We start from the raw sequence: 13376 nt of genomic DNA, 5'->3' as shown, positions 1-13376 counted from the left end.
TGCTCACATGTACCCACATTGACAGCTCCTAGCAAAGAGGACATTTAGCAGAATTTACTTAGCTACTCCCCTAATTGCTACTTTTGTGAGCATGCAGAGTTACTCAAGTAGGCCCCAGTGCGTTAAAACACGTTCCTAAGCCTAAAGCTACAATGCATTCCCTAAGCCCACCTTTATTGTTCCTTAGGATACGGCACATACCTAATCAGGGGATCGGCCAAACAACAGAGGTTGCAGAAGAAAAAAGTCTTATCTAATTACAGGGCACTGTATAAGGATAATTTTACAAGGTTGGAAACCATTTATCCTCTCTTGTCTTTTTCTTCTCTAAGCCACTGTGACTCAGCACATACTCACATTGCATTGCCAAACAAAGACAACATTTAGTGGTGCTACTCGCCCAACTGCTACTTATGTGATTAGCACACTCGTATTACTCATGTAGGCTTCCGCACATGTCGTTAACACGTACGTTTCTTACTCAAATTGCATAACACATTCACAAGGTTTATCTTTAGGCAGCTAGAGTCACTGTGCTGTGGTGGCGGTGTGTGCTAATATTGCATCTCGGAGGTCTCTGGTTTAAATACCACCCAGACCCAAATTTACTTTACTTTCTTTTTAATTCAGTCACACTTGTAGCGGTATCATCACCACCACCACGGCATGCCCATCACCATCATTGCCTGCGCTCCACCATCATTGGGCCTCTTCGATTTCCCACTTCTGGCTTCCCCGAGGATTCCCCGAAGCCATAGGGATACACGGGAAAATCGAATGTTGGACTGCTTCTCGGGGAGTCCGCGGTGAGCCCGAGACTGTAAATCGAAGAGGCCCAATATCGACAGCGTTGGTATCGGAAAAGGACAAGCCGCATGCAGAGAATAAATCAGGCACCCGTTGCGGCAAGACATCTTATGCGCTCTACACCATTTCTTGTTCTTTGAGCTGTCGGCCATTTTTCATGTTGTCTAATGTGCCTGGGAAGCCGGTCTAATTTGGCTACAAACTCTTCCAGTGTCATTGACGTAGTGGTAAGTTTCCTGCCATGTTGCTGGCATGTGATATTCCTGTTAGCCCAATTTTCAGTGTTATTTTCGTAAAGAAGGGTGATGTGGTATCTTACGTTGGTTTAGAGGCAGGGCGTAGCACCGGAAGAGCCAGGAAATGTACCCATCTCAGAAGTGAGATTTCGTTCCCTTGTGGGTACAGGCCCGTCATTGGCTGTGCCGACCCAGCGCCCTCTATGGCTTTGCTTGGAATGCTCTTTCTATTCTTTTATGCAATTTCTAAGAAAGCTTCGCCATTCTGCCCCAGTGGGCTTTGGAGCGAATGTCCCAGGTAAGAGCCCCAGCAATGCCTTTTTACAAGTCCCGTGATATTTTTATTGCAAAATGTTCTCTTACTAAATTCTGCACAGTTTTTTTAGTAAATGAAAGTGGCTTGGCTATCTTTTAGGTCAGTCTAGAGCTGCAGCGCAGCATATCTACACGTTTAGTGACATTTTGCATTGCACCAGAAGTACTATTGTACTTGTACTATCTTGTACTTGTACGGGCTTGTACTATCTTGGAATGGAATATCGCACCTTGAAATGGAGTGTTGTCGCTAACATACTAATATTTTTCACTGTCCACTAAGAAATGCTTGAACAGCGAAGGGAAAGAAAACAACTGAGAGGGTTAAAAAATGAACAGACGGTGAGGCTGTTTTTACGAAAACCATGAAACAAGGTGCGAAAATGGCAGACATTCTTGCTTGTCAAGCATTATGTACCAGTCTGTGGGTAACATTTGGGTGCGCTTCAGAGTATATGCAGTTTTGTGGTTTACCTGCCCTGTACTTGCGCTACAATTGATTCATTGATTGCAATCAGGCAGGCAGGCAGGCATGCAGGCAACAGCATCTTCCAAAGCATTGTCCGATACGTCGCTGTGTGTATATGTGCTGCTCAGTGGGTGTGTGTCACTTTGCTACACTTACAGCAGCAGGGGCCGAATTCTACTGGGTGCCAGAAGGGTGCCGGAAGATATCCGGTGGGGTTGATTTCCCGCGGGGTCTCGCGCGATTGCTGCAGAGCGAAAACGCCGCCCAGCCGGCGTTACGCAAATAAGTTTTGGCTATAATTTGGTGACGTCAGGTAGACGGCGCAGGAAATCAACCCCACCGGATATCTTCCAGCGCCTTCCGGATGCCTTCCGGCACTCAGTAGAATTCGGCCCCACCTGTCAGGTATGCACCAGAGCTTAGGCGCAACGTTTCACTTTGACGTCTTGCATCATCTGGTACCTGCAGCCTGACATGATCACTTTTTTCAGTGGGTACCAGTTGATGACACGAGACCTCAATGCACAATGTTAGGCCTAATGTCCTGTTTAAGCTTAACATTAGGTAACCTCCGCATTGGGCCTTACATGCTAGGCAACATCATGCTGTATTTTGAGAGAAACATTCATTAAAAAGTCCTGCACCTCTCGTCTGACGACGACGATGGTTGAACGCAAAGCTTTTTTGTGATGGATTCTTTGGTTTGCCAATCTCACACTGCGAGTATGTGCTACTCTGGAGGTACGACTTTTCTAGAACACCCACAGCAACTCTCGAGTGTGCACCCTGTAGGCCTAACGTTTGAGTTTGGGATGTACGGCGTGAATCGGTACCTGTTGCTTGGCGGTCAGTGAGCAATTTTTTTAATGGGTGCTAGTTTCAGGTGTTAAACACCCGAGATGTGATATTAGGCCTAGCATCCTAAACCTCAAAAGGGGAAGTTAGGCCTAATGTCTTGTGGCTAACAGCCTTACAGCACGCAGAGCAACGCCAGTCTTCTCGTAACGGATTCTTCGGTTGTCATCTGAGTTTTCCAAACTGCTTTGAACATGTCAAAATGAAGCAATCGGATAGGCGCCGGCTTCATAATGCGAGAGACCCAGGTTTGATTCTGGCCACAAAAAGAGTTTTTACAGCGAAGCTGTTAGCCTCTCGTTGGTCGGAAAATTTCGTGTCGTAAACGAAAAACCCAGGCAGGACCAAGCAGTTCTCGCCCAAGACGCAGAACGCATGCGTCAGGCTAATTGGGCATACAGGATAGAGCTCGGTATTCATTAAAAAAAACCACAAAACAAGCATCTGAATCGCATTATGGATGATAAGACACCTATGAACAATGGGACCCCGCCCACCATGTGTTCCTGGTAAAGATCATATTTGCAGATTATGTTTGAAGGCTAGGCAGGACTAGTGTCACTAAATAGAGCAATTCTTGCCCAAGGTGCCCAGCGAATGCGTCAGGCTAGACACGACCCAGCATTTGCCGCCAGAGAAGTCGACTGCAAGCGACATGCCCGCCGAGACGAGGAAGATTTCATAGAACCCTCCCCGTCACCATGTGTAGTGGTTTACAACAGCTTCGATGGACATCCACTTTCGCAGGGCGGGATGGCGACCATTTTTTTTTTCTTTCACTTCACCCACAATGAATCATCCTGAGAAAGTTGGCTTTCCTGCAGAGTGTATTGGCGTACAACGACATCAGTGAGGACACTAAAGCTTCGCTTTAAAAAGACGTGTCGAAATTGTCCTAGGGGTGGTGCCCTTCTTCCAGGGCCCCAGATTCTTCTGCTTCTCCCTGGGCTCAAAAGAATCAAAGTCCCACTGAATCCTAAAGTCTGAGCTGGCCAGAGCTGCCTCCCATAGTGTGAACGTATTTTTGGCGGTGTTTACTGCCGTGGGTACTGTGGTTGACAATGTTGAACCTTCAAGCACAGTGCTTGAGTGAGTTGTTGGAAGGCAGTTGGAAGCGAGTTGATGGAATGAATATGGAAGGCCTCACCGAGTGAAGGATTGTCTACACCTGTGAAATCTGCCATGGAAGGCTACTTGTGCTTGGCACTAAAAGGTGCCCATCCCAGAGCAACCAATTACAGCAGCCTTTACTTGTGCTTCACAACAGTACCTGCTGGTCCTTCATATCTAGTGTACTTGACCAAAAAAATAAACGTATGTTTTTACAACCCTTTCTTGGAGCACTCCCTGGGTAAATTCTACTGGGGCAACTGCTCTATCCCCAGTTGGCCTTTGAGACAATTGGCACAGGATGCAGCAGGCCCTACAGCTACATTAGTTGGATACTGGCGTCAAACTTCCGACACTTGTGTATTCTGCCAGGTCATTTGTTGAGACATGGGGCACCATGGGCCTTTGCAGCGGGCATGTCGTAGAAATTGTGCTTTAATGGCTGAAAAGCCCAACCTTAACACGTGCTTTCTGGAAGCTTAGCTGCTTGTAGAGCTTCTTTCTCTGCAACAGTTCATTTACTGAAGAGTACAGAAATATAGCTTCCTGCGTACACCAAACACTGCCTAGTGGTTCATTTTGAAAGTAACTTTGGGAACGTGTTTTAGAACCTTGCTGGTGACAATGTGGTGTATGATAGAAGAGACCAAGCAGCCCGGCAAGAGGCAGCCACAGTCCTTGTATCACGGTGCAAAAACAAGACAGGAGGAGAAACGAGGCTTCCTCGTGCGGCCAGATAAAGCGCCCGTCATCGGTTAAGCTAGCGGCATCTGCCGCGGGTGAAGTAACTGCGCTGCTGCCACGATTGGCAATCATTGAGCAGCCACGGAATGAATTGCGGCCGCTATCATTTTGCCCATCAGGTGCCACTACCCTCTCCTTCGCCGTCACAGCTGGGTAGCTTTGCAGCCCGCCTTGGTTTTCATTGCGACATTACGCCCACGCTTGCCGCAATGGGCCGTTTCCCCTCCTTTATAATCTTGCTGCGTGACTTGTATCCACCACATCAGACCAGAAACACACACACCTGATCACTGACCCGAAATCAAGTCGCTGGAGCTAGGCAAGGAGCACGGTCCAGAATGAAGAGCATTGCCAGTGGCAAGATGTTGTGATCCTAAATAGCCAAGCGTGTTGACAGTCTGAAGTGCACTGGGTGTGTTGAATGGATAGACACTACTGTTTGCTGAGAGTAGCTTCTGTGGGTCCTCCCAGATATGCATCCATGATACCTCAGCCCTTGCCAAACACGCACGACTTCCTCTGCAGAGCGGTCATTTCTGCCACAGCCGAGCCATTCTTGTAAAAAGACCACCATACATTGAAGCGCATGCTTCAAAGACTGCAGCGCCAGTGCCATAAAAAACCTTTTTGCTCGCAAGGTGCAGACAAAAAAAAAAATCCCGGCCGCCAAGCCACTTTTCAGATAAGGTGAAAGGCAAAAACACCCAAGTGTCAACATTTCGGCACACGCTAAAGATCCCCACATGGTCAAAACTAATCTGGAGTCCTCCACTCTGTGCCTCACAGCTGAGGCGTAGCTTCAGCATGTAAACTTCAATTTAAATTTAGTTACAATTATACCAGGCCTAACTTTTATTAAACAAACTGGGGTTTTAGGTGTTGAATCTACACTTGGCGTATAAGTCAAGCTGTAGTGGAGGGATATCGATTAAGTTTGACCACCTAAGGATCTTTAATGTGCGCCACCAGTGTGAACACCCAGACGTTTTCATTTTTCACCTCCATTAGAAAAATGGCTCCACAGCTAAGACTGAACTTGTACACTGCTGCTCAGCGGTCGACACCAGGCCAACTCTCAAACTAGGAGCAATTCTATGCAACTAAAACGGTTGGCCCAAATTCATTTGATTTCGTGGCATGTAACTAAAGCAAATTCATTCACGAAGATAATGGGGCTCACCTGATTGAAAACTTTGAACCATGAAGTTTGGCCACATACCTTCAGCACATGCACAACATAAAACTCTCAATGAGAAATCCACACATCTGAAGACCCATTTTATTACAAACCGAATTTCTCCTCTATTGGCTGCACAACAAAAAGATCAGGACAGGGCCTTTCAGGACAGTTTTACAATGCACCAAGAGGCCTTGTGCAGCACAGTTGACCCTAACACCTCACACCACAGTATCACACTCAAAAATCACTCATTACAAAACATCCGCTATACAGAAAAAAAAAGTGCTGCTGAATAATGAAAAAGTCGGGTGAGTAACAGCGTAAAAAGACAGTGACGCTGTGTTTTGACACAGTTCTTTCCTCCTGGCTTTTGGCTACAACCTGGAACAGCGACTGGGTTCACAAACTTTCCATATAAGTATGCATGGACAGCAAAACTCGTCCATGCAAAAGATTCAATCAGTCTTACTCCGCAAAAGTCCGCTTGCAGTGTCAAGCCCAAAAGCACACTTCTGTACAATAAAAGTACTTGGCTGCACTCCACAAAGCAGCAAAATTTCCAAGATAATGGTTAACCTTGAACTGACAAGATGAAAAATGTCTAAGCAAAAAACAGTGACTGAGTGCTTATTCAAAGCCGCTAGACAAGAGTGAGTCACACAACGTTGAATCCATTTTGTAGAAAAGGTTCTGTTCTGTGGCTGGAACAGTCCACCAGTGCACGAAATTTGAGAAAAGGCCAGACACTGTTTTTTGTTTTGCACAAAAACAGCAGACTTGGTGAAGGCACCAACTGCCACCAAGCTGCTGTGGTGCAACTAACACCAGCATTGCAAATCTGCATTTCTTAAATACAATGCAATGTAACGGATGCAGAACCTCACCAGTCCTGCTGTACAAACAGAGTCCCTAACAAACAAAACAATGGCAAAATCATTTAAACCATCCCATTCAGTGCAAACCATTGAGATTTTCTTCGTGCACACTTGATCACCGCCAATGTGAAGGATTTGCTGTACGAGATTAAAAAAAATCTTAAATAACACACTAAAACAGGTCAACTTTCATTTTGCACTTTTTTGCACTGAATTTTATGAAGCCAAATAAAACAAATATGCCCTCCTCAATGGATAGAGAATGTTTGCCCCCATTTCAGCAGAGCGAAATTTATTGCAACCGGCTTGATCAGAATGCTTTCCGGATGTTTCCTTTCCCCATATAAAACAACCACAGATGCAGACGTACCTTACTGCATACTACTAACAGCTTCATGAAATGCCTGCAGAAGGAAAGCATCGCAAGTGTCGCCCCGCGGTATGTCCAGTTTCACACCAGCTTCTTGGCCTCGAAGAAGCTCTTCAGGTGTCGCATCTGCCAGAATCCCATCAGCAGCAGGATGACTGTCTGCCCAGCTGACCACCACAATACCCGGGAGTTCGTACTCTCGCTGGTCTGTCGGAAGCGTTCTTCACGGAACTGAAAAGAAATCACGACAGAGCAGCATTTCAGTGGTCTACCTAACCAACAGCTCACTGGGACAGTTATTAGGTTGGCCATATTGTCACTGTCTCCAAATACAAGGCAGCACAGAAAGGTTTAATGGAGGGGTGGGGGGAACCACGCCACCAGATTTAACAGAAAGTGTTCACGCTGTCTGTCGATTCTTGCCATTAGCTAGTGAGCTCCTTTGCTCTGCTCAATGCATTTCACGAGGCTAATGAAAACCCTGGCCAGTCAATGAGCACATGTAAGCACAGCAAGGGCTGAATACAAAGGACTTTTGTGGAGGGGTATGAAGCCAGCCCCTGCAAACATGCAGGACTGACAAGCGACACATTTGCTTTGCTTAAAGAATGAAATTTATACATGACTCCAGGGGTTAAAAGTAATTGAGACAAGCTCCTCAAAGTGGGAAGGGTCACACCGCATTGGTCCTTAACACAAAAGTGGCACACGAAGTCCCACCGGGCAAACTTTTTTGGCCAATTTTGTTTTTCATATGTCACAGGAAGCACTGTGAGGGACATGCATGCCAAAAGGAAGCTAGCGTAATAGAAGCCAAAGTCAACAGAGGTTTTAGTTCCATGCGACATCATATTTTTTCAACATTGTACAACTCCTGCATGGCACTGCACGTGACCTTATTTTATTACTGAGCGCTTTTTCTGTAGTAAAATCCTTTTCATGGAAAATTTCGCCTAAGGCAAGTTTACTTTAAAAGGACACAGAAAGTGCAGGCTCAACAGACCAGCGTCAGTCCCGTACACGTCTTTAGAAAGGACACACAAAGTGCAGGCTCAACAGACCAGCGTCAGTCCCGTACACGTCTCTCAGAGAACCTGCCTTTCTGATATTCCTTGTGTGGCTGACTCAGTTGTCAGGATCATCGGTGGGGGCAATAAGCAGGATAACCATGATGAAGCAAGCAACAGAATAATCGCAGAAGCACTTCGTCTCCTAGGATGTAAGTGTAAATGTGCGACAAGCGAACGAGTCTATGCTACAAGCACTTTGGAGTCCTTTGCCGTGTCTCAAAATGGCACCGATCAAACATGTTTATATTACTCGCCTCCTCCTTTAAATGAATGCTCCTTTCCTTTTGATGTTGGAAATGTAAACGCTGCGTACATGTGTGCACACAGCATTGCCCAATTTGCCAGTGGCGCACGGTGACGACTGTCAGCATGAGTGGTCGGTCTGACGTATGTGGCAGCCAACCCTCACTGTACCTAAAATGAATCTGTGCTCTTCTTCACTAAAGCATCAAAATTTACCACACACCCCACCAAGAAAGCTCCTTCATGAAACAGAGCAGCAAAGGACGCAAGTTAGGGACAACATAACTGATTCGACCCAAGCTGACGAAACCACTCGGTACGTGGCAGGCTTGTATTCCGCTACATCGCACCTCTGCCTCCGTCTCTTTGGTTCATCACAACGTGAATCTATTGTTTGCCTTACCGAATCGGTGCGAGGGAAATGAACAAAACTGTGTTGTTTCATTTGCGATATTTTTCTGCAATTAAGGGGTCTTTCATCCCTGAATAGCCACTGAGAGGACTATAGGAAGGTAAGACCTTTGTTTGAAACAAACTTGCTAATTGTCTTAAGAGTCCCTTTCAGGCTTTGGAATTAACCAGGTGTTGTGTGTTTTGTTTACACGCCACAATTGTCGCATTTTTCTCACTCAGCTGGGGCAGAGCAGCGATGGAGTCTCAACAAGAACTCTCATGACGGCATGCCAATCGATCTTCTCGTGTAAGCCCACACGTCTTTGTGCACATGCATGCCACCAAGAGCTACTCGCGACACAGTGATTACTGCTCCCCTCCAACGAAGTTGGGAGTTGTGTGTTTTTACTACACGGTAGTTTGAAATCGTTTGTACAGCCTGCAAACTTTCGATAGTTGGATTTGCACCTCCAAAAACTCCACACGCTGCGAGCAATTCCCCGAGTGCATTTTGGGCTGGGCTTGAGAGCTGGCATGCTGTTGCGTAGAGCACTCAGATTGGAACACTAGTCGTAAGCCTGTTTGCTGTTGTAATGCCATTATGCTCTTCATGTCGCCATAGATTAAACGATTCTAGCTTCACCTTTGGATTCTCATTGTCCAAACGGAGGCCACCCTCGCCTGCAACCGCTCGTAAAATTGGTGATGCAAGCACACAAAAGGTGCGCGTGCCTGCTATGCATTACCTCGTTCACAGCTGGAGCATTAAGTAAAAAGTCAACTGTGCACAAGGTCAAATTCAGAACATGTTCGCCCATGCAGCTATGGATAAGAACAAATGCCTCACACTGTACTGCACTAGTGTAGTGCAGCAACAGTTTCAGCTCAGAGCTTGTCCTTGCGAGGCCCAACAAGGTGGAGCTCTGCGAAACTGTGCTTCAACCAGAAAACTTTTTTAAAGCTACATTAGAATACTGCCAAATTCCCACAAAGTATGACTACCATAACAGGTAGGAAACAAGGTCCTAATATTGTAGAGTATGAATTCTAAAACTTGCCCAGCATTTCGGTTACAACGCAAGCAATTAAGCTTTCAAAATCAATGAAAAGTATGCCAGCACCTATAATGATCTCGGTTATAACAAACACTTGGCTACTCGAACTCAAATCAAGTGACCACAGTAACTGGCTTGGACTGACGACAATATTTTAAAAACACTTGGTTACTCAAACTCAGATTGAGTGACCACTGTAATTGGCTACCAATGACAACCACTTGCCCGCAGATTTGTGACTAAGCATTACTGTCACAGCCACCTGCTGCTGGCCTAGCCTGGGTTAACTTTCTCTGTACAAATAATGAAGTTCATGTTGCACAGCCATGCACTGTTGGAAGTATCGCTCGTACACAATGCAAAGGAAAATTGAAGGAAAGCGAATTGGATATTGAAAGCAATGGAACTGTGGAGTCACTGCCACAGACTGAGCTCGTCAACTGCAATCACCTACATCACCCTGCAGCACAGCCATCAATGGTGAGCACTTGTCTGCACTAACCAATCTAGCAACTGCTGCAGTTACTAGGTCCTGGTGGCTCGAACAAAGCTGTCTAAGTGGAAAATGTTTTTTCTATTCTGTGATATGCACTGGTGAGTTTCATTATAAGTATGATTCATTATAAGCTTCCCCATAAGGAACCTAGCCACAAGCTTAGATGGCAAAGCTTCAATTGGTATTCTCAGCCTTCTCAGGGTAGAATTGGAAGTCTCATTTGTCAGTAAAATGCTTCAGTGTAAGGACATGCTCATTATTTATTCTCACGAGAATACACAGTGCATGTGCACCTCTTCTCAGAACCCATCTCCCAACTAAAACCCCCAGAAAGGCCAACTGAAACTTTCGCCATTTGTTTCTTTGTCAACTGTTTGAAAAAGGAATGCCGTTCCCTCATGTTGGCTATGGTGAGGCTTTCAGCAAGGCACTGAGGTGCCTTTTGAATTACTGGAGCAGATGTGTAATTAAATGTTTCCCCAGTGTTCTGTTTCTGTGCAAGCGTTAGTTCAGATTACTGAGCAACGTCAGACCTTCTGGTCAACACATACACAAGAACGTTTGTATATATGTTCTTGTGAACACGCACACAAAAAATATGGTCTGTTTACTGGTGTGATGCCAAAAAAACCCACATGAGATCGTTTTAAAGCGGTTCCTGCAAAGGGATGAACTATGAAGCCTGGCACGAGCGGATGACACAACCGATGAGAATGGCCTATTTCAGATTGCGCAATGGCAAAGGGGAGTGCTACACAGTGTGGCTGTCCAGTGACTGCCCGAACCTGCATCCATGAGCAAAGTGTCGAGCTGTCCCTCGCAGCCCCACGGAAGCGCTTGCACAGAGCAGGAAGAGCCGCCTTTCTGCTCAGCAAAGGGGTGCCGGCCACACGGGTGCACTCTTACCCTCTGGTAGTTCTGCTCCTTGGTGATTTGGTCGACCTGGTCCAACAGCTGCCTCACACGCAACTGCAGTTCGGTGAGCTTCTCCTTCTGCGCCACGCTGCCGTAGTCAACGGCGTGCTCGCCCACTTGAATGTCCAAGTGCACCCTCTGCACACACATCACGCCCAACCGCTTTACCAAGCTCAAGAACACACTGCGGTGGGTCTAACTGCCCAGCTTGCTCTTTAAGGAGCTCTTTGCAACATTCAGTGGGAGGCAATCATTACCGGGCAGGGCAAGCAGAGTGCACCCACTAGTATATTTCCTTTGTTGCCCTTGTATGCTCACCACTGATTCTGCAAATGAGTGCCCTCCCCCCCCCCCCCCCCCCCCCCCAAGCGCTTCAATAGTTCCCTCGTTATCTTCTTTCACTGCTCATTACCTAAATCATGTCCCCTTAGCACACATGAGTGATAGGAGACTAGAACTGCCGAATCCGCACGAGATATGAATACAAGAGCATACTGGCATCTTTCATCTGTTAAGAGCGAATTAAGAGCCCACTTAGAACATGCAGCCTTAGTACAAAGCGCCCGCTGTTACGTGATCAATCTGCTATACCATTTCACAACGCTGTTTGACTTTCGGACTGAGCGGCCAAACTCACCAGCTGACTTCCGCTGAACCAGCTGGAAGAGTTGGAGTAGAGGCAGATGACGTGCTCCCCGGGTGAATGCGAGGTGAAGCTAAAGCGGCCCTCCGAGCTGTACACCTTCGACAAGATGGTTTTGTCCTCGGGGTCGCGAATCTCCACGTGCATGCCGATGCCGGGACTCGACTGCATGAAGCCGCCCGTCTTCGGGTCATGCAGTTGGCACTTGTAGTTTCCTACGATGCAAGCAGAGACAAACCACCGCCGTTTAATAGACGAGCTAAATCAATGTGAAACTCATCTTTGCGTAGTCATTCCGGCGAAAGATACGTGTAAGCTTAAAAATCAACGATCCAAGGAGCGGCAAGCGTAACTGCCTATTTCATGCAATAGCATATGCCTACAAAATGGCACGCATACGCTGCTAGACACAGTGAATGGACATCACCTTGACACTACCAACAGACGAGAAGAAAAATCTCTTAAAGTGAACAGGCAAATATGTTCAATGATTTCGCGTCCGCAGCGCGAATGCAGAGCGCACTGTGATAGCCAGGAGATTGCGCGTGAGCTTACCCACAACAAGCGTTTCTTCCGGCACTTCTTCGATGAAACATTTTCGTTCTGTTTCCGATATATGAAAGTAAAGGGCCGCTGAGTAATGAACTAACGAAAGAAGTAAACACAGAACAGGATAATACTTGGCGGAAAGCATCGTGCAGGTGATACAACGGCCCTATGAAATGAAGCGGACCGTGGTACACGTTAGACAACCAACAAACCGGTCGCCACGTTTGACGCACAAGGTGGCTGCTCGGACTAGCTGAACGAACACGGCTAAATGTGTCGGAATAGCGCCTGTAGATTTATGGTAAAAATAACTGTGGCTCATAAAAATTAAGGCTATTTCCTAATAGGATAATAGAATTTTTGGAAGTGTTCAGTTACAATTTATTGGCGCATTGTTGACATAACCAAGAATTCGGTAAATGGGTTTCGGAAGCCGTTTCTGATTAGCTCCGAGATATGTACTTGTTCCCGGTACTGCCGGTACTCAGTAAAGCTGGTGAAGCCGTAAGGCTTGTAACGCTCTTCGCTTGTATGAGTCCGTTTCTCTGTGGTATGTCCTAAAGAAGCCAATGAAGGGGCTTTAGTATGTCCCAGAGTCAGATGGCCCGGCTGCTGGATGAGAGCTTTCATCCAGCGGCCGTGCCTCTGGTAGTCCATCGCCTCCTGTATTTTTTCAATGCGAAAGCATACCATCGCCTCCTGTATTTTTACAATGTCAAACGCATCGCGCGCTTCCCAATGGGAGTGACTGGTACGCCTGCAGTGCCTAGATTTCGCAAGGTGGGGCCCCGAGCTGAACCGGGATCACGCAACCGTAACTAATTTTGAGAGTGGCTTGTGCCTGGTTGCCAAGGCAACCATAGAGTTTCATACTAATATACAGTATGAAACTCTATGAAGGCAACCTATGTTTGAGGCCAGCGTCAGAAAACTCAGGCTCGCGGCGGAGCACGTTTTGCCAACGTTGCCGCTTTCCACCACGCGTCGCGCCGAGATGAACCGGTCACGTGACTAAAGCGCTGGGAAGGCTACAGATTGGGGGAGTGGCCGG

At 46.7% G+C, this 13376-nt stretch overlaps 1 protein-coding gene across 1 annotated transcript; it reads right to left on the bottom strand.

Moving 5' to 3' along the window:
- Positions 1-5801: 5801 nt before the first annotated feature.
- On the bottom strand, positions 5802-12567 carry Eca (transmembrane p24 trafficking protein eclair). The gene is made up of 4 exons (XM_077688082.1): positions 12332-12567; positions 11771-11991; positions 11125-11271; positions 5802-7192 (listed from the first exon to the last, which is right to left on the bottom strand). The coding sequence occupies exons 1-4, from the start codon at positions 12468-12470 to the stop codon at positions 7043-7045; spliced, it is 657 nt and encodes a 218-aa protein (XP_077544208.1). The 5' UTR covers positions 12471-12567; the 3' UTR covers positions 5802-7042.
- Between the last annotated feature and the right edge of the window lie 809 nt (positions 12568-13376).

This window comes from Haemaphysalis longicornis, unplaced genomic scaffold, assembly GCF_048455015.1.
Source record: "Haemaphysalis longicornis isolate Haplotype H1 unplaced genomic scaffold, Haemaphysalis longicornis Haplotype H1 scaffold_1, whole genome shotgun sequence".
In the NCBI taxonomy this organism is placed as follows: Eukaryota; Metazoa; Arthropoda; class Arachnida; order Ixodida; family Ixodidae; genus Haemaphysalis; species Haemaphysalis longicornis.
This window is presented reverse-complemented; position numbering and strand designations above follow the sequence as displayed.

Bases quoted from the DNA above. Each gene is read 5' to 3' on its own strand.
- Eca (XM_077688082.1), bottom strand. From the start codon at position 12,470: ATGCTTTCCGCCAAGTATTATCCTGTTCTGTGTTTACTTCTTTCGTTA. The intron at 11,272-11,770 runs GTGAGTTTGGCC...ATGTGTGTGCAG, and splicing joins GGTTCAGCGGAAGTCAGCTG to AGGGTGCACTTGGACATTCA. The intron at 7,193-11,124 runs GTAAGAGTGCAC...ATTTCTTTTCAG, and splicing joins AGGAGCAGAACTACCAGAGG to TTCCGTGAAGAACGCTTCCG.